Raw genomic sequence first — 23,119 nt, 5'->3', positions numbered from 1 at the left:
TAGCTCCAGCCATTTCTGTCTGTGCGGGCCCCCTCGCTGCTGCTTTTGATGGTCTCCCTGAGGGCCCAGCGAGGCTGAAGAGGTGGGGTCAGCCCCGCACAAGGATGAGAAGGCAAGGCGCACCATTCTTTCATTGGTGTTTCTCCAAACACCCTGGGCTCCCCTGGCCCCACAGCCTGGAGAGTCTCATTCTGAAAGCGTAGGAGGGCGCCCGGGAATCTTTTTAACAAGCCAACCCAGGTGCTTCTTAACAATCAGGAAAGTTTGGGGAACGTCACTGTACACCCTTTTCTGAGTCCAGGTCATGGAATGGAAACGTGAGCCAATCTATCAACGTAAAACCTAACACTGTTGATCAAAAGTAACGCCCAGGTGTCTTGTGCCTGCGAGTCCAAGATTGTTTCTCCGGCGAGAGATGCCCCTTTGGGCGCTTAGGGCCGGGTGGGGTCGCGCGCCGGGCTGTGGGCCGCGGTGGAGACCTGACCCGCACTCCGAGGGTTCCCAGAGAGCCGAGGAGCGAGTAGCAGAGTCATCGTTTCCAGCTTCAGCCTGGAAAGCTGGACCGTGCCGCCGCACGTGCGCTTGGCAGCCGGGCGCCCCGGGCCCTGCGGCCACATCATCCTGGGGCGGGGACGTGTGCGCTCCGGGCGCCCGGCCGCCACTGAGCCACGTCTATGCGGCCGGCGCTCGCGGCCAGGAAGGCGCCCTGTCCCGAGCCGCCCACCCCCGGGGGTGAGCGAGCCGCGGCTCGGGGCGGGACCCTGGCGGGGGGACCCGAGCGGTCTCTAGGACCCGCGGGACGCCGCTGACTGGCGGGGGTGCGGGGGAGACAATAATTTGTTCCGCGGTAATAAGAACGGTGACTGCTGGCCGTGGATCCATTTCACAGGCCTGCCTTCTCTCACTAACGCTCTTCCTCGTCCCCGGGCCAACTCGGACAGTTTGCTCATTTATTGCAACGGTCAAGGCTGATTTGTGCCAGAACGGCGCGCGCGCGCGCACGCACGCACACACACGGGGGAAAACTTTTTTAAAAATGAAAGGCTAGACGAGCTCAGCGGCGGCGCGGGCGCTGCGCGAGGGCTCCGGAGCTGACTCGCCGCGGCAGGAAATCCCTCCGGTCGCGACGCCCGGTACCGGCTCGGCGCCCGCGTGGGATGGTGCAGCGCTCGCCGCCGGGCCCGAGAGCTGCTGCACGGAAAGCCGGCGACGATGGCAGCGCGCCCGCCGCCCATGCCCCCCGCCCGCGCCCTCCTGCTTGTCCTGGCCGGTGCTCTGCTTGCGCCCCGCGAGGCCCGAGGTAAGTCGCCGAACCCGGGCGGCTCGCTGCCCGCCCCGCCGGGGGCACCTCACGCTGCGCCTGGGCGCGCCAAGGTCCAGGGCTGCCCCGAGGGGCGACGCGCCCCAGCGCATCTCCGGAGCCCCGGGGCTCGCGCTTCCAGCGCGGCGAGACCGACCCCCGCCCAGGTGCCAATTCCCTGGGGAAGGGGGACACTTGGCCCGCAGCCCGGCAGGAGCCAGTGCCTGCCCCGGAGGGCACAGCCTCGGGACCGCTCCCCCGTCCTCACCCTCTTGGGTGACATTTGCAGATGTCTCTGTATCTTGACATTTACACGTGTCGCTCGGGACGATGCGTGTCGGGTCCTCTTGCTGGCCCTATCCCGCAGTGAATACCCCCACCCCAGGCTCCGGGCCAGCCCTTCCTTTCCAGCCCCCGCCTCCCCCGCTAACACACTTAGCGGGGCGCGCAGCGGCCCCGCAGGTGAGGCAGCCCCCTCCTCCCCAGTTGTGCCTGCTGCGCTCCACAGCAGGCTCTATTTTCATAAACTGACTCTCTTACCTACTTCTTTAGTTTCCTCTCTGCCCCTCTTCCTGGCTTCCAGGTCACTCCCTAGCTGTCAGTCGCGGGCAAACTCTAGCGGAATTCTCCCTCCTCTCTCCACTCAGTTTCTCCGCCGTAAATAATAGCCCACATCAACTTGGTGTACAGCGAGAACTTACTTAGTTTAACGTGCGGATCTTATGGTTGTTTTACAGACTTAGGTTTTCCCGAGTTGTAGCCCCTTAAAATTGGGCACCTGTGGCTCCCGTTTGCACAGTGAGGACTCACCCAGCAGGTGCCTTTTTAAAGATCCGGCAACTTCCCCGGGTCTCCGCCGCCGCCGCCTTCTTTCTGCCGCCCGGGGCGCTGTCGGTCCACCGATGAACGGCTTGCCTGGGCCGCAAGCTCTACATTTCTATGATTCTATATAACAGGCATTTATTTTTCAACAACTGGCCTCAATCACGAACCGTTACCACTTTATGATACGTTTTATTTTGCGATTGCCGCTGCTGCCCTCCGCCCCCACCGCGTCTACTGTAATGTGGCTAAAACTCAGTTCTTGTTAAAATCCACACTGCGAAGACCAATTTGGGGATAAATGATTAAATACAAAGATTGCACAAAGCAATGAGAAAGTCAAGAAAGAATACTGCTGAGGGTTTAAAGAACTCTACGACCTGTAGTGAATTGTGCTTTGAAAGATTTTTAAACAAATTGGTCCTTTTGAATGTTTATTGAGAAAGAACTTTTTAAAAAACGGAAAGTTTCTCAAAGTGTGCCTGACATGGTCTTTAACTTGGCACGTGCTTTGTACACATAAAGAGAAGTCTACTGAGCAGGGACAAATTTTTTTTTGGAAGAAAATGTTTATTAAATCCAGCTAATAATGGGAAATTATTTCTTGGGTGTGTGTGTGGGGGAGGACTTCTACTATTTTATGAGTTCAGCTTTGGGAGAGAGAGTGTTTCCTTAAGACAGATATGACCCAAAATAGAAAACCAGGGAGGCCTAAGCAGTTTGAATGGGTTACCTATTGTGATATATTCCAGGATTCACTGCTTGTTTACCCTTAGATTCTCAGTATCAAGTCTTCAATCAATCAGTGCCCCAAATCATACCATTGAGGCTGTATAAAACTCCAAACATATAATGAAACATTTCTTTGCATTGGCAAGAGAAAAGGAGGAATTACTACCTGTTGAGTCTGAGCATATTCTGAGTTTCTCCCTAGCCTTGTCTGTACCCTGAGCCCTGGCACAGTTGCCTACTTGGTACTTTCTGGGGCAACTCAGCCTAACAAGTCCAAAACAGAACCCTAGATCCCAGACTCTCTAGTTGCAAATCATTCCTTCCCCAGCCTTCCTGAACCCAGTAACAACCTCCTCTGCCTTCTCCACATGCTTTGTGCTGACGTGCTGACATGTAGGAAGTCATCCCTGTGTCTCCCTTTTTACTCCGTAAGCCACCAACCTCCTAAGTATATTCCCACCTACCCACTTCCTTACATCCCGAAATGTGCCTTTCCCAGTCCAGGCCACCTTATAGGAAAAATCTCTTCTGCAGAAGCCTCTTATCCCTCTTACTCAACGGGCCTACTGGCTTTTCACCTTATCCCTGCATGGTATATTTTCCTCCACAATAGAGCCAATGTTATTATTTTCAAACATGAGTTAAAGCATTCAAGTTTCCTATCTAAAACTCCCCAGTGGCTCTCTAGCACCCTTAGGAAAGAAAATCCAAACCTCAGCATGACCTAATTCCTGTTTTCCTTTCTGATCTCCTTTCTTACCATTCTCCCTTTGCTCACCCTACTCCAGACACACTGCCTTCTCTTCTTTTCATCTACCCAATATAGTAGTGCCATCATTAAAAAAAATTCAATGTTTGCACTAAGAAGACTTTGCAAATACTTTTCACTGTTTTGCCGTGCAGTGTTTTATGGCATTTCATCCCTCTTGTAACTTTTTGCTTTTCCTAGAGTTAATGATTGCCTTGTTTTGATTTTTGTTTGCTTTATTTTCTGTGCACCAAGCTGTGATATTGTGATATAAAAAGAAATGTATATCTGGTCTCTGTCCCTGGTTCCTGGCACAGAACTCCTAAAATCCTTGGAATCTCTGGCGTATTAAGAGTGTCTTTTGTATGCTAATGAGCTTATTAAGGCATGATTAGAGTTGGGACTTTCAGTGCCACCTCCCTTGCAACCTCCAGGGAGGGGAGAGGGATTGAAGGTTGACTTGATCGCCAATGGTGTAATTATTCATGCCTGTGTAATTAGGCCTCCATAAACCCCCAAAAGGACAAGGTTTGTAGAATTTCCAGATTGCTGAGCAAATCAAAGTTCCTGGAGGGTGGTGCATCTAGAGAGGACACAGAAGCTCTGTATCCCTTTCTATATTCTCTGCCCTTTGCATCTCTTCCAACTGTTTTTCATCTGTGTCCTTAATTACATCCTTCATTAATATAATAAACTGGTAAATATAAGCAAGTGTTTTCTGTGGTTCTGTGAGCTCACCTAGCAAATTAACTGAACCTGAGAAGGGGGTCATGGACCCCCAATTTATAGCTAGTTGGTCGGAAGTATAGGTGTGACAACCTACTACTTGTGATTGGCATCTGACATTGGGGGGAAGTCTTGTGGGACTGAGCCCTTAACCTGTGTGATCTGATGCTTTCTCCAGGTAGATAGAGTCAGAATAGAGTTAAATTGTAGGACTCCCAGTTGATCTCTACTGAAGAACTGGTGGTTGGTGGGGAGAAACTGCCATGCATTTGGGTGACCAGAGGTGAAACATTCAGTACTGAGAGTGAGAGTAGGGAGAATACCTGGTTTTTGGTTTTTCTCATCCCTTACGCAACCTCTATTTTACCTCCACACTTTCTGGGAGAACTATCAACTTCCTTTCAATATGATCCAACACATCAGGTAGTCTAGCCATGATTTTTTTTTTCTTGATGTCATCTTTCCTGGAGCCCTTCCTCCTCCTGTTCCAATGTGACTCACGGGTTACTTTTTAGGTATACATTACAGCTGTTATCTCAGGACTACCCTTATTACCAAGATGCTAAGAATTCCTCTTGCATCCTTCCTGTGTTGAATCATCTATATTCTCAGCACTATAAATTTTTCTTAGTTCATTCCTCATTTCTGTGGAGCACATTTTCCAGTAACTTCCTGAGGAAGGGTGTTGGGGAGATACAACTTTTTTTTGATAACTTGTGAATATGTCAGGGATGCTTTCAGCTGCAAATAACAAAAAAACATGACAGCAGCAATTTTTTACAAGCTTGTATTCTTTACAAGCAGTTGCAAAGTAAGTATTTTGGTGGCTGCTGTAACTGGTGTGTCAGGTCAGTGATGTGATCGGGGACCCAAGTACTTTCTTTTATTTCTATCTGCAATACTTAGATGTTGACTTTTGCCTTTATGCTTACTTCCTCATGGTCTCATGATAGCTGCTGTACCTCTTGGCATCATATCTGCATTCCAGGCAGTAATACAGCAGAAAGGACAAAAGGCAGAACCAGTCAAATGTATTTTCATTATGAAAATAATATTTCCATAAGCCTTTGTAGTAGATTTTGTCTTAGATATCATTGGCTAGACTGTGACACAGGGCCCCTGCTAGCTTGTACAGAATATTAGAAAAGTAAATATTTTTAACTATATACATTGCTGCTTCAAACAAAACAGTTCTGTGAGTAAAAACGAAGGTTGGAATGTGTCTCTGGCATACCTTGTATAAAATATATAGATAAACACACATGCATTCCTTCCACCCTTGATTGCTAGTTTGATTAGGTATAAAATTCCAAGAAAGAAATCATATTTTCTCAGTATTTTATAAGGCATTTCTTCATTGTCTCTATACCCATTACTGCTTGAGAAGTTGATGGGGTATTCTGCTTGTCAAACCTTTCAATGTAGTCTTTTTTTCTTTTTGGAAGTGATTATCTTTTACTTTGTCACTAGTATTTTTGCATTTTATGATTATGTGCTTTAGCAATGCTCTTCTCAGTAATTGTTAGGAACCCAGTGGGCCCCTTCAGTTTGAATATTCATGTTGTCAAGTTCTAGTATACTTTCTTATATTTGTTCTCCAATTATTTTCTTCTTACTGTTTTTACCGCAGCTTTTCTGAAACTGCGATTAGCTGAATGTTCCAGCCTCCTGAAAACATCCTTTAATTTTCTTATCTATTTTTCATCCCTTTGCATTTTTGTTCTACTTTCTGGGACAGTTATTTAATTTCATTTCCCAACCCTCCTATTTAAATTTTTTGGCCGGGCACGGTAGCTCATATCTGTAATCTCAGCACTTTGAGAGGCTGAGGCAGGAGGATTGCTTGAGCCCAGGAGTTCAAGACCAGCCTGGGTAACATAGTGAGCCCCCCCCGCCCCGCCACTGCATCTCAGCAAAAAATTTTAAAAAAATTAACTGGGCATGGTGTCACACACCTTTAGTTCCAGCTACTCAGGATGCTGAGGTGGGAGGATCACTTGAGTCCAAGAGGTCAAGGCTGCAGGGAGCCACGATCATGCTGTGTTACTCCAGCCTCAGTGACAGAATGAGACAGAATGTATCAAAATAAATAAATAATTTTAAATTTTATCCTACCACATTTAATTTCCAAGAGGTTTCTTGTGCTATGAATGTTCTTTTATTCTTATTATAGTGTCCTCTTCTTTTTTGTAATGGATGTAAGATTGCTATTAACTCTGAATGTGTTAGTCATTACTTGTTAAACATTTTTTGTTCACCTCGTTCTCATTGTTAGCTTTGAGATTCTCTTTCCCCCCTATTTGTTTAATATCTGTCGACTTTCTTCAAATGTCTGATTTTTGGCTCTCTGTTGATATTTAATAATGGGGCATTAAAGAGCTAATTAGAAGTTCTGTGTACTTCCACAGATGGATTTACTGACTGATGAACATTCATTTTGCTGAGAGACGTCCACATATCACAGACTTTGTTTTTCTTAGGCTGGTCAATTTCTCCAAGGAAGAATCCTTCAGCTTCCTGCCAAGGTGATTTCAGTCTGGCAATTTAAGCCTGGCTCTAGGGCCTGTGAGCTGAGCAGGGGAAAAGAAGATAGTGTTGCCATTAAGTATGCTTGTATTGTTTAAACTTAATCCTTCTGTTTTCAGTTTAGCACTTTGCTAACCCCCCTTCACGATTCCTGGGAGTCCTTATGTACAGAACTTCTCTACTTCAGTGTCTTCAGGAAATACACCTCCCGTGTTGGTCGGAGTAGGACAGGCAACACCTAGCTGTGTTGGCTTTGCAAGGGATCTAGGGCTCTAGCCTCTCCTTATACAGCCTTTCAGTCTCAGCCTGTATTGGCCTTGGCCCATACAGTGCCCCCTGTTCCCAAACCTTTCCAGGGTTCTGCTTATCCATCCCAACTTCTGATAGCTGCCCTTTTCTCCAGGTCATAAGTTCCCATTCTCTCTTCCCTGCTAAATAGGTAACAACTTGCCCATCCCCTTTCCATTTTCCAAAGCTTTGCTGCTTTGTTTTTAAATTATTATTATTGTTATTTTTTTTTTGAGACAGGGTCTTGCGTTGTCACCCAGGCTGATGTACAGTGGTGCAATCATAGCTCACTGCAGCCTCGACCTTCTGGGACCAAGTGATCCTCCTACCCCAGCCTCCCTAGTAGCTGGGACTCCAGGCACACACTACCATGCCCAACTAATTCGTTCTTAATTTTTAAATTTTTGGTCAAGTATGGTGGCTCACACCTGTAATCTCAGCACTTTGGGAGGCCGAGGCAGATGGATCACTTGAGGTCAGGAGTTTGAGTCCAGCCTGGTCAACATGTTGAAATCCTATCTCTACTAAAAAAAAAAGATACAAAAATTAGCCAGGGGTGGTGGCAGGCACCTGTAATCCCAGCTACTCTAGAGGCTGAGGCAGGAGAATCACCTGAACCTGGGAGACAGAGCTTACAGTGAGCCGAGATCGTGCCACTGTACTCCAGCCTGGGTGATAGAGTGAGACTCTGTCTCAAAAAATTTTTTAAAATATATATATAATTTTTAAATTTTTAAACAGAGAGAATCTCACTCTGTTGCCCCAGGCTGGTCTTCAACTCCTGGGCTCAAGCATCCTCCTGCCACAGCCCCTCAAAATGTTGGAATTACAGGCATTGAACCATGGTACACAGCCTATTATTGTTATTACAATTATTCCCTTATTGCAGGGTTTCAGGAGGGCATACAGATAAACACCTGCGACCCTGCCATGTACATTTAGAATTTAGCCAAGGCTTTGATTGCCATGCTCGACATATAGATGTATTTTCTTACTCTCACTTGTCATTTGGCACTTTCTAACTCCTTCCTTGTGGAAACAAAAATTAAACTCATTTTTAAATGTTTCAAAACTTTCTTTTCAAAATCTATAAAATTTCAAAGTCAACATATACCTAATTAGATAAATGTGGCAGCTGTGGAAACTGTAACAAAATTTTTCTTAAGGAATGCAGCTACATCATTTAAAGAAGCTAAGCACATTCCTTCCTGGTGTAGATGATGCTGTAATGAACTCATTAGAGTTGCAGAAAAAAAATTTTGTATCAGAGTGTGTTTCAGAGGCCTCCTTAAGCTAAATTGTTTCTGCAGCGTCCATGATTTACAAAGACAGGTGTAGAATTTTCAGATGTTTCTTCTGTACCAAATGGCTAAGCCCTGCAACCCTTTGGCTGTGTGCCCACAGGGAGCTATATGAAGCAGCTCTGGAGTATGTCCATGGTCTTTAATTGTCAGGTCTCTGGGCTGGAGAAGTGAAATTGGTATAATCTGGACAGAATGTTTTTGAAGGTAGTTGCTGTGCATTTTTCATAGTTGTTTCTTCATATGTTTGGTTAGTATTTTTTTAAACCTAAAATTGTCATACCAGCACATTGTTACTTAAAAAGGAGTTTGTTGAGTGCGTCAGTGCCAGGAGTGGTGCGCAGGTCTTTGCGTGCACTATCTTCTGCAATTCTGCTGAAAGAATCTTGTTGGTCCTGTTAGTACCCTCATTCTACAGAAGAGGAAATGATAGCCTCAGATAGTGAGATCAGCAGTGTCAAGAGCAAGGCAATCTAGTCTACCTCATGCAGGAGACTGGATCTTAACCTAACTGTGGCAAACATTTCATAACCTATCTTTGCTGTAACTATAGCAGTGAGATTGTAATTAGCTTGGATCTCAGCAGAACGGCAGCGCAGTTCAAATGAACGTTATTTGCCAATTGAAATGTGCACATTAAATATTACACTTTCTCACAGGCTGCCATTTCAATCTTCATACTTTCTCCAGCCCATTTTTCACCCTGTTTCTTTTGTACTTTATTTAATGCCCAATATACCTTGCCTCCAGTTGATGGATGGGGTGGAAAAGCCAAATAATTCAGCATCATATGGATATTTTTTATCCTTTAAGCTTTTATGTCATTCCAAGGCTACATTAAGAGCTCAGCTTCTTGGCAACTGTTTAAAAAATTGGACAGCTTCATTGGATGACGTTTTCTGTCTGTTTACCTACTCCTGGAAGCCTTGAACTGCTTAATCAGTTTAGATGATCCATTCTTAGAAATGTTGAAACACCTTGACATGTCTTCCTGTAGCAGGCATGGTGAGCACTGGTCTGCAATTTGGCCAAAAGATTCCTTGTATTATGTGTTGCTGTTTGTAACTAAAGCCAGGATAGGATGGAGACATTGCTTGTGAGAGATATGCTCACTTGAATCTGAATGTGATCTGAGAAACTAGTCTTGCTTTTTAATAAAAAAAAATTGAAATATTGGGAGTACATGAAGGATTGCCTAGATATATGAGCAACTTTTTTTTATATACTTTAAGTTTTGGGGTACATGGCAGAATGCGCAGTTTTGTTACATAGGTATACAGGTGCCATGGTGGTTTACTGCACCCATCAACCCATCATCTACATTACGTATTTCTCCTAATGTTATCCCTCCCCTAGCTCCCCATCCCCCTGACAGGCGCCCCAGTGTGTGATGTTCCCCTCCCTATGTCCATGTGTTCTCATTGTTCAACTCCCACTTATGGGTGAGAACATGCAGTGTCTGGTTTTCTGTCCTTGTGATAGTTTGCTGAAAATGATGATTTCCAGCTTCATCCATGTCCCTGCAAAGGACATGAACTCATCCTTTTTTATGGCTGCATAGTATTCCGTGGTGCGTAAGTGCCACATTTTCTTTATCCAGTCTGTTACTGATGGACATTTGGACTGGTTCCAAGTATTTGCTATTGCGAATAGTGCTGCAATAAACATACGTGTGCATGTGTCTTTATAGTAGAATGATTTATAATCCTTTGGGTATGCACCCAGTAATGGGATTGCTGGGTCAAATGGTATTTCTAGTTCTAGATCTTTGAGAAATTGCCACACTGTCTTCCACAATGGTTGAACTAATTTACACTCCCACCAACAGTGTAAAAGCCTTCCTATTTTGGTTTTGTTTTCATCCTGGGTTTTTTGTTGTTGTTGGTAGTGTTCTTCAGAGCCTGCATTAGGATTTAGGGTCTGCATTATACCTTAAAATGCAGCTGTTGTCTGCCTATGGAAAGGTACATTCCTGAAATTAAGCATACTAAGTAAAACTTTTAAACTGAAATCATTATTTCAGCCAATTTCAGTATAATTTGAGAAGATCATATAAAAGATGATTGAAAAAGAAATCTGGCCCCATCATTAGTTTCTAAAATATGACAATTTTAAAGTTGAAAAATGGACATAGAATAAGCTATACACCCATATTTTTGCCAGCCAGATTCTACTATATGTACTTCAGAACTTTCAACATTTAAAGATGTAAAATGTTAAAGATATATTTATAGCCATCCTTTTCTCCCCACCCATTCAGACTATTTTATCTCAGTCTTCCTTTTGCAGAGGCTATACTACTGTGACGGTTGGTTCGTGTGTGTGTGTGTGTGTACACACACACATACCCCTAATCAATATCTGGTACTCTTTATGTATTTAACTGTTAAGTAAATGGTACCCTACCATATATGACAACCTTCTGCAACTTTTTAAAAAATCAATATATATTTTAGACTTATATGTGTTTGGTTCATTCCTTTTAATTGAATGACTAAATCATAATTTGTGTACTCCTCTGTTGATAATAAATATGTTTTCCCCAACTTTTTGATATTGCAATGGTGTGAGGATCCTTGCTATCTTAGGTATGGGTGTAAGCTCTAGGGAACCTATTACAAGTGAATTACTGAACTGTAGAGTACACAAATTTTTTACTGTAACATATTTTGTTAAGTTGCTTCCCAAATTGGTTGTACCAATTTATGTGCCTACTTATTGGAGAGCTCTGGTTACCTATGTGGTTGTCAATACTTGCTATTTTCAGGCTTTTTAAATGTTGCCAAGCTGGATGTTAAATATTTCATTGTTTTAATTAGCATTTTTCTCATTACTAAAGACTCTAAGATTCTTATGTGTTTATATGTTCTTTGTATTTCTTCTTTGAATTATTTATCTTTATTTACTCATGTTTCTTTTTAAGTTTAGTTTAAACAATCCTCCTCTCTTTCCTGAGCTCCGAAATAAATTTTGATAATTTCTTCTAAATTTAAAATTTTTGCTTTTCACTTTTAGAATAACTGGAATTTAATTTTTATTTCTTGTATGAGATCCATGTCTGCTTCCCCCCATCTGGAAAACCAATTGCTCTAGTAACATTTGTTGAATCCTTTTCCACTTCTGATAACCAGAAAGCACACACAGATATGCTTCTGGGTTCTTTGTCCTACTGTTCTATTTACCTCAGTTCCAGCATCATATTGTTCTCAGTATCCCGTACTTCACAGTAAGCCTTCAGTGTTTAGATTGGTTGGCGTGATGGTTAAGCTTGATTGGATTGAAGGATGCGAAGTATTGATCCTGGGTGTATCTGTGAGGGTGTTGCCAAAGGAGATTAACATTTGAGTCAGTGGGCTGGGAAAGGCAGACCCACCCTTAATCTGGATGGGCTCCATCTAATCAGCTACCAGCATGGCCAGAATATAAAGCAGGCAGAAAAAATGTGAAAAGACTAGACTGACTTAGCCTCCCAGCCTACATTTTTCTCCCGTGCTGGATGCTTCTTTCCCTTGAACATCGGACTCCAGGCTCTTCAGCTTTGGGACTCAGATGGGCTTCCTTGCTCCTCAGCTTGCAGACAGCCTATTGTGGGACTTTGTGATCATGTGAGTTAATACTCCTTAATAAACTCCCCTTTATATACCTCTCTATTAGTTCTGTCCCTCTAGAGAACCCTGACTAATAGAGTTGGTATGTAGTGGTGCAGAGGGCAGACACTGAAACCAGCTTGCTGGAGTTTGCAGATCAGCTCTGCCACCTGGCTCCTGACATGTGATGTTGAGAAAGTAACTAACCATCCTGTGTGCCCAGACTTTCCTAGGTTTAGCACTGAAGATGACACATCACAGGAAACCTCTCAGTGCCAGGCAAATTGGGATCATTGCTCACCCCAAACCTTGAACAAACTATGTAATCTTTTTCTTTCCCCATTTTCCCTTGATGAAATGGTAATAATGATCATATCTACCTCCACAGGGCCGTAGTGCAGGTGAAATGAAAGATTACATATACAGTGCTTTGAACAGTGCTTAGACCATGCTAAGTATTCAATAAAGTATAAAGTTTAATGTCTCCTTTCCTTCTCCCCTCCTCTCCTTTTAAAGTTATCTTGACTATCCCTGAAACTTTAGTGTTTCATATGAACTTTAGAATCTTCTTGCTAAGTTCCGCAAAATACTGTATGGGGACTTGTAGGCTAATTTAGGGGAGAATTGACATCCTCATGACATCAAGGCTTCCCATCATGAATGTGGTTATTTCTCTATTTATTTGTCCCCTTTAATGCTATTCAATAAGTTTTCAATAATATTTTCTTCAACGTTCTTGTGCATCTTTGTAAGATATATTTCTAGATATCCTAAGTACCTAATAAATTTATTGTCACTTTAGATGGTATCACTATTTTTTAAAAGATTTTAATTTTTTAATATGAAAAGTTTTAAACATACACATAAGTAGACAGACTGCAATCAATACCTGTGTTTCTATCACTCAGTTTCAACAAGTGCCAGTTCATGGCTATTCTTGTTTTATCTGTGGAGTCATTTCCTTATTGAAAGTTCTAATTGATGTTTTCTTTTCAGTATGTATGAATGTTACTTATTTTTGTAGGTTGACTTTGAATTGAGAAATCTTGCTCAATTTTTTTTTAATCCTGATGATTCAAATCATAGGTAGGTGATTGCTCAATTTTTATTCTAATAGTTTGTCTGTAGATTGACGTCATAGAAATTCTAAGGGAATAATCACCTGAAAGGGTAAGTTTTGTTTTTTCCTTTACATTCCTTATGCATTCTACTTCCTTTATTTTTCTTCTTTCATTGGGTAGCATCTCCATTACAATGATAAACAAAAGGATTAGCCAGGCCCAGTGACTCATACCTGTAATCTCAGCACTTTGGGAGGCTGGGGGGTGGGGAGGGGGGATTACTTGAGCCCAGAAGTTTGAGACCAGCCTGAGCAACATAAGGACACCCCATTTCTACAAAAAAAAAAAAGTCATATATGTGGCATACCCCTGTAGTCCCAGCTACACAGGGAGGCTGAGGTGGGAGGATTGCTTGAGCCCAGGAGGTCGAGGCTGCAGTGAGCTGCGATCATGCACTACACTCCAGCCTGGGAGACACAGTGAGACCCTGTCTCAAAAAAGAAAGAAAAAAAAAAAGAAGAAGAAGTGATTGCTAGTCTCCTTGTTTTTTTTTTTTTAACTTTAATGAAAATAACTAACTTTTGCTATCTTTACACATCTTTCTTTTCTTTCTTCTATTGTTGTAGGATTATTTATACCTACTTTTTCCCAGTTCTGTTAATTTAGAGGTTACATATTCTGTTTCCACAGTTTTAGTAGTACCATTAAATTTTTAACATTTGCACTTCAGCCACGGAGTCTAAAGGTAGTCAATAACTTTGGCCTCCTCCCAAACAATTACAGGCTAACCATGCTTTTAGTGCCCTTCATTGCACCTCCTGTTTTCTTATTATTGTCTAGAATTTTAGTTCTGCCATTTTGAAACACATCTCTCATCAAAAAATGTAGTGGGGAAATACTAGGCTTTGTTCTGTGCTGAGCAGTCCAGGCTTATGCTGATTTATCCAATGCAACCAGTTTCTTTTCTTTTCTTTTTTTTTTTTTTTTTTAACCATGGCTTCTTGCAAACCACTTCCACTTCTGGATCCAGTCACTTCTTATTGAAGTAGTCCTCATTGAAGGTCTCTGAGTAGGAAATTCCCTATATTTGTTTGCCTGGAAAATGTTTTTCTTTTTCATGAATGTTAGTTTAGCTATGTATGGATAACCAAACCAGAGGCTGGCGATTGTTTTCTTTTAGCAGATATTACCTGTTGCATCCTGGCCTCTCCTGTTGTTGTTAAGGAGTCTTTCATTTAATGACTGTGCCTTTGCACTAAACCTGCCTTTTTCTCTGGTTACTTTTAAGGTAGTTCTTTGGTGGTGGTGGTGGAGTGTGTGTGTTTGTGTATGTGTAGTTCTGTATTTTATTCATGTGTTTTTATGTGGTTTTATATTAAATTTGTGTATTTCTGGCCTTGTGGTGCTTCTTGAATCCAATCAATTATTTTTAAAAATTTAGCAAGCATCTCTTTAATTACTGCCTGCCATTTTTGCTTCATCACTTCCTTTGGAACTTTTGTTATATGTAGTTGGGCCTTATAATTCAGTCATCCTGATTTTAGCTTCTCTTCATCTCTTTATCACTCTTTGCTTTATATTCTGGGTAATGTCTACAAGACTAAATTTCAGATTACCAATTCTCTCTTGAGCTGTGTCTAAATGCTGTTTAAACTGTCTATTGACTTCACATTTTTCAATATCTTTAATTTTTCACATATGGAAGCTTTGTTTCGCTCTTTTTCAAACTAGCCTGATCTTAAAACGTAATATTTTAAAATTATCTTTTATTATCTTTTCTTTGTATTCTTACATGTCTTTAATAATTTGGGATTTATATATTGTTATCCATTTCAGGTTATTATTTCAAGTTCTTAGGATGCTGATTCTGTATTACCATGGATTATCTCTTCCAATGCCTTGCAATTTTAAATTGTGAGTTCATTTTCAGCATTTTTCCCTCCACTGCTACCCTCTCCATGGGAGTCCTATGTACCCTGGATTAGAAGAGTTCCTGTGGAGCAGAGTCTGTTTACTCATGACAGATGCCTCAGGGATTTCCCTTGTCTAAGCCCAGTTATTGTGGGAATTTTACACCACACGGCTATTCTAATTTTGGTCTCCATACCCATGTGGCAAAGGCTTGAAGTTTCTATTTCTCTTGCCAAACTCCCTAACCCTCACCAGATCTCTGAGGAGACATGTCACTTTGAAGTTTCCCTGTGGCATTTGGTAGAGGTTTTCTAGCCCTGGTGACTTGGGAAGGGCGGCCTGTCTGGGCTTGGTTTTATTCAAGGATCTTAGCTAGAGTTCTCTGACTCGTGTGTTCAAGATCATACCTCCTGTTACTGAATTCATGGTTTCCAGGCTGAAGGCCTATGGCTGCCAGGCCTCTGGGATTCCATGACTTTGGCAGTGGGTGGATGCTCAGGCTGGGAATTCCTTAGTTCCCTGATAATTTCCTTTCCCTTCTTTCTAGTTCAGTTATGTAGGTTGTCACATTTTATTTAACATTTTTCTGTGTTTGTAGTAGAAAGGCTTTCTAGCTGTGTCAGCTCAGTCCACTGTGTTTTCAGAACTGGACATCTCTGATAATGATTCTTTGGGTCTTTTAGTCAACATATTTGTTGGCTGCCTATTGTAATCCCAGATTTGTGCCAGGAACTGGGGATACAGTGTTGAGAAGAACAGACACCCTCATTTCATGGCCTCTAGAGCGAGTGGATCATAAACATGTACAGAAAATGAGTTGAACCCGCTTGGCAGCTTGATTCTCAACTTCCAATACTCCAAACACTCAGTCAGAAAAGTCAGTCAGCTGCGTTCCTGCTGGCATGTTAGTCTTGGCCTTGGCAGCTGCAGGGGTGAGATGTGCTAATGATGGGGCCAAGCTGAGCTTTGGGGGTGAAGCCATCAGCTGTTCCCATCTCCCTCTGGCGGAGGCAAAATGAGAACAGCTGGGAAGCAAGGCCAACATCCACTCCCAGAAGCCGCTCCTCTGCCAGCGGAGGTGTCAACAGAATTCCAGTCATGTGAGCCTTCCAGAAGTGTATAGTGAATTCATTCCACACTTAAACATTCTGGTATACAGAGAAGATTGTACAATGGAGTAAGTCGACAATGGAGACACTCATTTGTATATTTTTGTAACCATCAGAATGAATGCTATGATTCCATATAGATTGATTTCTCCACTAATTTATCTACAAGAAAATCAGATGCCTGATTTGTCACTAAAATTTGGACATGTCAGATTTAGTCTATTCAATTCACTAAGCTTTACTTCCAGTTTCTTAGTAGGGAGAGTCTGCTCCTTGGAGCATAATTTATTCAGCTGCAATAGATGGCCCTCTTGAAACTTTTTTCTCACATATTTTAGTCTCTTTTCTGTTTCTTGTCTCTGCTCTCCTTTAAAAAGGTGTGCTTTTCATCCTTCTTTCTCCCTCAGCACTGCTGAAGACTAAGCCATTGGTTACAGAGGCTCAGTGAGAAAGCAATTTCAAAAGAGGGAGGCAGAAAGGGCTGGGATAGGATATGATTTGAAAAGCTAAATCAAAACAACTGTTTTCAAGCACAAAAGCTCCTAGTAGAAGCATCTGCTTCTCTTATGGACTTCAGTGACATAAAATAATGAGATTTCTTCATCTTATCTCCCCTGATGTTACTTCCTTATGGATTTAGTGGGTCAAGAGTGCTGTGTGTTCTGGCGTTGTAGTTATAAAATTGACAGGTGTCTTGGATCATGGCCAGAATTCTGGACTTGGAGTGAGAAGTGGCTCTGAGTTCTGGCTTGACCTCTTTATGGCTGTGTGACCTTGAGGAACCCACTGAATCTTTCTGAACTTAGTTTCTTTGTCAACAATGAGCAAGGATGCAGCCTACCTCCCTGGGTTGTGGTGAATTCCAAATGAGGGAGAGGTTGGGGAATGTGTTTTGTAATTTAAGGTCTTCTCTTTCGATGGTGCAGGGGGGCACATGGTACCACTGTTCATGTGTTCATTCAGTGGCTGAGGTTTGTCCTCATGCCTTGAACGGCACAAGTTCTCAGCATCCATGAGCCACCGTCCCCTCCTGCTCATGGTAGATGGGTGTCCAAGTTAATCCCAAAGTTTGACAGAGGGGGCGGCAGAGATTTGGGAGAGGAGGGCGGTTTCTATTCCTTTTTCTCCTACCTTAAATCTCAATTATAGCAGTATAATCTTTAGCGAACATCAATTGGGAAATAACATGTTACAAAAACACTAAGAATTAATTCCATGATGATTTGTTGCAAGTGCACAAATGTCACCTTATTTTCCTACCTTTGTATCATAAGATGAAAAAAATCTATTGAAACTTGTTAAATTGAGGATTTGTTGTTTCATATACCACCTGTCCTTCATTTTATATACACACACACACACAATCACACACACTTACTCAATGCTTATCTCTGAGCTCTCTGAGAGCCAAGAACAAAGGAAAATACAAAAGATCTTATAACTGACTTGATTATCTAATAAAAGGAGATGTGCCATAAAAAAAAAAAAATCTCATGTTTCCATCTTTGTTATTTATCAGTCTACCATTAGGGGCATCTCTGTTAACCAGGACTATTTGCGATTGTGTTAATAATGTGAACTCTTTCAAATATCATGTACTTATAGCACACAAAATGGTCAGTAGTTTCCCTCTTCTCTGCTGTATGGGACACACTGTGGGCTGGGCATAAGGGCTGCAGAGAATGAATGGTAGCAGATGCCCAGGCCAGGGGCATGAGTTTTCCTAGCCTTCAGCTTCCACTGGCTTTTTGAGAAAGAGGTGTGGGAGGGAGGATAAGCATAGAATGGCAAGGCAAATAAAATTTAACATGCCTCTCAGGGTACTGGGTTGGCATGAATAAGAACTGCTGTAGAAATAGGAACCTCACATTTGTGGGTGAAGCAGACGCATAAGCTCTTGACTTATATCTTAATTACCAGTTAGAGCATGTGATTGCAGCAGTAAAGCCCGTTAAGCACTCTACATCCTTGTGGCTCCAAACAGTACACATTTAGAACATCCAGAATCTGACAGAAATGTTCCACTCTAAGACCAAATATTGGTGGTGTTTTCCCAATTTACAGCAAAACGTAAGTGAATGGAAAGATCTCTCCCACACTACTAAGATTGTTCATTTGAATCTTTCTGAAACTAAGTTGCTGCTACCATATCTTCTGAGTTGCACAGCAGCAAATGAATTTTCTAAAATGTTTACTCAGTCTTAGTTCAGTGCATGATCAGACAACACCAAAGGGCTCCTGGTTACAGGTTTATCTGTGTACCTGGAGAACAATCACATTTCTAAGTGATAATTGCTCTTTCTTCATAGGATAGAATTGAGGAATTCCATAAAGGGATTTTTCCTGTGTGGTTTCTGTGCTAGCACTGGTTTAGGAGCTTCTCATACATTCTCACCATGCCCTGGGAGGCAGGCACTATGACCACTCTTTCTTCCAAATAGGAAAGCCAAGGCTAGGACATTCAGCTTGTGCAGTTATACAGCTACAAGGTGGCACAGCTGAGATTATGCACATGAATTACTACACAAATGGGGAATATACTAGAAATGGGACTTACACGAATAACTAATAGTGATGACACCGGCATTTTACAAAACATTCAGCAGACTCTCGACTAATCCCTTTACATGAATTATGTGGTTAAAATATCCCTATAGCCCTTAGAGGTATGGGCCATTATTATTTCCATCTTACAGATGAAGAAACTAAGGCATAGAGAACTCGTGATTTGCCTTAGCCCCTGCGTCTTATAAGAGGCTGAGCCAGGATTGAACTAGGCAGTTGATTTCAGGGCCCACATGCTAAACCACTGGGCTGCCAAGGGAGGACCTATGATGTCCAGGAACTCTTCCATACTCCAGACCCTTTGCAGCTATCTCAGCTTGTGTTTATCTTGGGACATTGGGATTTGAGGAGAGAACCTAGGAAGACACTGAGATAGAACAGTACTTGAGTCTTTAGCTGTGTGAATTCCAGGAACTTGTCCTGTGGGCTCTGACCTGCAAGGACTGGCAGGAAAAACAGGACCGGAGACTGATTTGGAGGGCCTGGTATCTCTGACCTTTCATTTTCGCATCAAAGGAACATGTGGACTTACCAGCTAAAATTTATTCTTTCTGAAGGAGAAACTTACTGTTTAATAATTAAGTATGCTATCTTCTGTTTTCTTTCACAAATAAAATGCAGGACTCAACCTAATAACTGCTACCTATGATGGCTGTAGAAAATACTTGTAAACATGATAAATGCACATGCATGAGTGCATTTGTTATTTATTGCTGTATGACAAATTGCCACAACTTAGTGGCTTACAATCACACCTGTGTACAATCTCACAGCTTTTGTGGGTTACGAATCTGGGCACAACTTATCTGGGTCCTCTAATTCAGCTTCTTTCACTGGTTTCAGTCAAGGTGTTAGCCAGGACTGGGTCTCATTTGAAGGCTCAACTGGGAAGGATCTGCTTTCAAGCTCACAGAAGCATGGCAGAATTCAGTCCCTTGAGTTGTTGAACTGAAGGTCTCAGTACCTAGCTGGCTCCCATTTTCCTAATCAGTATTCTCTCCAATATAGAAGTTTGCTTCATCAAGGCCTGCAGACTGAGAAGGCAATATAATGTGCAAACAAGACAAAATCACAAGTTGTATAATCTAATCATGGTCTGTGAATATTGCTATAGTCTGTTGGTTAAAAACAAGTCACTAGGTCTCTTAACCTAGTGACTTGCTTAATTCTAACCCTACCAGGGTTACACATGGGAGTGAATACCAGGAGGCGGGGGCACTGGGAACCATCTCAACAGTCTACCACAGTGAGTTAATTAGATAATCAGCATTGTAAATATCAGGAATGGCTTTGACAGGTGGAAGCTTCTGTTTTCAGAGGTGTCCATGCACTATGTACAGGTCTTGGAGCTGGCGGCAGCATCTGATTGGTAAGGTGGCTCTGTTTCTGCATTTTTGTTGCTTAGCTGTTTCATGTCCTTTTACTGCAGTGTCTTCATTGCCTTTGCCTGACAGTTCTTTTCCCACTCTCACTCCAACACTTGGCCGAACTCCTCCTTGGCTTAGACTTCACTTCCTCACACAGGCAGCCGGTTCTTGGTCCTTCCCACCCAACCCCAGTCAAGGAAAGGTCCCCCTGCTAAATGCTCTCAAAATGCTATGTCTCCATCAGAGCACTTATCACATTTTAATCAACTGTTTGTCTTCTTGGTTAGAATTTAAGCTCTGTGGTGACAGAGACCACATCCATCTTATTCTCCGTTGGGTCCCCCGTGCCTAGCACATCACAGCTGCTCAATAAATGTTGGCATGATGAGTAAATAGTCCCACTTGGTGTGCTGCTTTTTCATTTCAACAAATGTGATTCACTAAAGCTGTACTCTTAAATTTTTTGTGTTTGTACAACCTTTCATGTAAATGAATTTTCACATTTGGAAAGTCTTTTTGAAAAAAAGACCATGTGTCCAAATATTTGATACGGAAAAGGTAGTTAGTATATATTAGTGATACAAAAGGAACATCTTAAAGGAACATCTTTTGGAAATACTATGATGCTGTTATGGATGCTAATTTTTATATTGGGTAGAAAATGTGAGCTGATAGTTTAATAAAAATCGCAAGAGGTCTCTATTAATTTTAGCTTGTTCTTATCTCCCTGAGAAATGTATAGATGCGAGGATAGGCATGAAGAACTCTACGCATTTGCTTGGGTTTGGATATTCTATAGCTAGCATTTAGTGATCTGGTGATGATAAACTTAACTATGTATTTACTTTTTTTCCTTTTTATTTCCTCTACCCTCATTTTAAACTTTTGAAGTGATTTTAGCCTAAATGAGTAAAAATTCAACTGGGGAATGAAATGACTCCTTCTAAAACAGAGTTCACCTTCTGCAACTACAAAGGCAAAAAAAAAACCCAACAAAAAACTTACATCAGGCTAATTTGCAAATCACAAGTTTTACTTTGTTTTATGCTGCTTTCTTACATTGAACTTGGTTATTTTATTTACATCCACAGTGGATAGTTTCAGTGGTTTGACGAAAATCATTTTTATGTATAAAAATTGGAAGATTTAACATGAAAGGTTATTATTGATAAACTCATAGTAATTTTAAAAGTACATTCCTTAAAGTTGTACCCTATTTATTGTTACAATACATTTTTCTTTTGGTGGTTTGCCTTCAGTCCTTTGTAAAAAAAAAAAAAAAAAAAAAAAAATCACAAAATCTAAGCTGGGATCATAAAACAGTGAATTAAGTTATCAAAGGAATAATGAAATTTATGTTTCTGAAGAATTTTAATATAAATAACAGCTGGGTAGCCTGATTAGTTGTAGTCCTGGGAATATGGACTACAAGACCTACCTAGGTTTCACAAATTAGCATGCCCATTCATTTGTTGTTTATCCTATATTATATATACACATACACACATATATATACACACATGCATACATATACATATATGCACACATTTATGTATATATATACACACATACACATGCACACATATACATTTATGTACATATAGAGACGGATCTGGGTTTATTACCTAATATTTTAAGGATTTTGTGTCTGTTTTTATGAGAGCGCTATTTTTCTTGTTATATTATTGTCTGATTTTGGTATCAAGGTTATGCTGGCCTCATAAGTTAAGGTTTTCTCACTTTCTGTATTTTGTGAAAGAGTTCATATAAGATTGTTATTATTTCTCTCTTAAATGTCTAATAGAATTATTCAGTGTAGCCATCTGGGCCTGGAGATTCAAAAAATATGTCCATGTCATCTGAGTTAACAAACATATTGGCATAACATGTTTCATAATATTTTCTTATCACTTAATGCCTGTGTTATCTGTAATGATGCACCCCTCTTTAATTCCTAAAATTGGTAAATTATGATTTTTTCCTCATTTTTTTAATCCTGCTAGGAATTTAACAATTTTATCGATGTTTGCAAACAAACAACTTTGGTTTCAAAGATTTTCTCTTTTGTTATTTATTTTATTGATTTTTGCTACTTATTGTTGCTTTTCTTCTAGTTTGTCTTTGATTTGCTCTTTAGCTGCTTTTGGTTGATCCTTACTTAGAATATTAACATAACATTCTCAATTTCTAGTACAGCCATTTGGAAATATAAATATCCCTGGTACAGTACTCCTTTAGCTGACTATTACAAATTTGTATAGGTTATTTTTTCATTATCATTAGTTTAAAATATTTAAAAAATTTCTTTCATAATTTTTTTTCTGTGACTTGTGGCTTATTTAGAAATATGTTTTTAAATTTCTGAATATTTGAGATGTTAAGATTTTTGTTATTTCTAATTTTATTTTCTTATAATCAGATTATGTCTTCTTTATTACTTTTATCTTTACATTTGTTAGAGACTTGTTTTATACTCCAGCTTATAGTCTTTATTGATGGATATTCCATGAATAGTTGAAAGGAATGTAAGTTCTGCTGTTGTTGGATAGGGTAATGTCCTGTAAATAGCATAGTTAGTTGATGATGTTATCAAATCTCATATTAAGCTTACTAATATTTTTTGTTTGTTATTTCTATCAATTACTGGGAGAGGAGTAAAACCTTTAACTGAAGTTGCCAATTTATCTATTTGTACTTTCAGGTCTATCAGTTTTCTTGATGTCTTTTGAAACTCTTTTTAGGTTTATACACATCTAGGATTGTGATGTCTTCTTGATGAATTGACCTGTTTATCATGATGAAATTTCCTCTTTATCTCTGGTAGTAATTTCTGTCCCACAGTCCACTTTGACTAACATTGATATGGCCACCTCAGCTTTCCTATGCTTAGTGTTTGCATATGTGTGTGCAGAGCATCTTTTTTCATTTTTTTAAATTTTCAGTGTATCTATATTTATGCTCAAAGTGCATTCATTTAAACAGTGTATATTAGCTTTGCATTTTAATCTTTTCTGAGGGTCACTACCTTTTAATTGAAATATTTAATCCAATTACACTTAATTATTCTTATGGAGAA

General features: G+C 41.0%; 1 protein-coding gene and 1 long non-coding RNA gene across 2 annotated transcripts in view; one reads left to right on the top strand and one right to left on the bottom strand.

The window, feature by feature from the left end:
• LOC134740190 (uncharacterized) overlaps positions 1-2,240 on the bottom strand; it is a 43,710-nt gene extending 41,470 nt beyond the window's left edge. Inside the window, exon 1 of the long non-coding RNA XR_010127488.1 lies at positions 2,111-2,240. This is a non-coding gene — a long non-coding RNA (uncharacterized LOC134740190). The remainder of the gene's footprint in view (positions 1-2,110) is intronic.
• The window catches only part of ADAM12 (ADAM metallopeptidase domain 12), a 374,252-nt gene continuing 351,750 nt past the window's right edge, over positions 618-23,119 (top strand). The window contains exon 1 of the mRNA XM_054436011.2: positions 618-1,300. Within this exon, the coding sequence (XP_054291986.1) occupies positions 1,213-1,300 (88 nt within the window). The 5' untranslated portion in view covers positions 618-1,212. The remainder of the gene's footprint in view (positions 1,301-23,119) is intronic.

This window comes from Pongo pygmaeus, chromosome 8 (genome assembly GCF_028885625.2).
Source record: "Pongo pygmaeus isolate AG05252 chromosome 8, NHGRI_mPonPyg2-v2.0_pri, whole genome shotgun sequence".
NCBI classification, from domain to species: Eukaryota; Metazoa; Chordata; class Mammalia; order Primates; family Hominidae; genus Pongo; species Pongo pygmaeus.
Note: the sequence above shows the minus strand (reverse complement) of the source record. Positions and strands in the feature narration are given on the sequence as shown.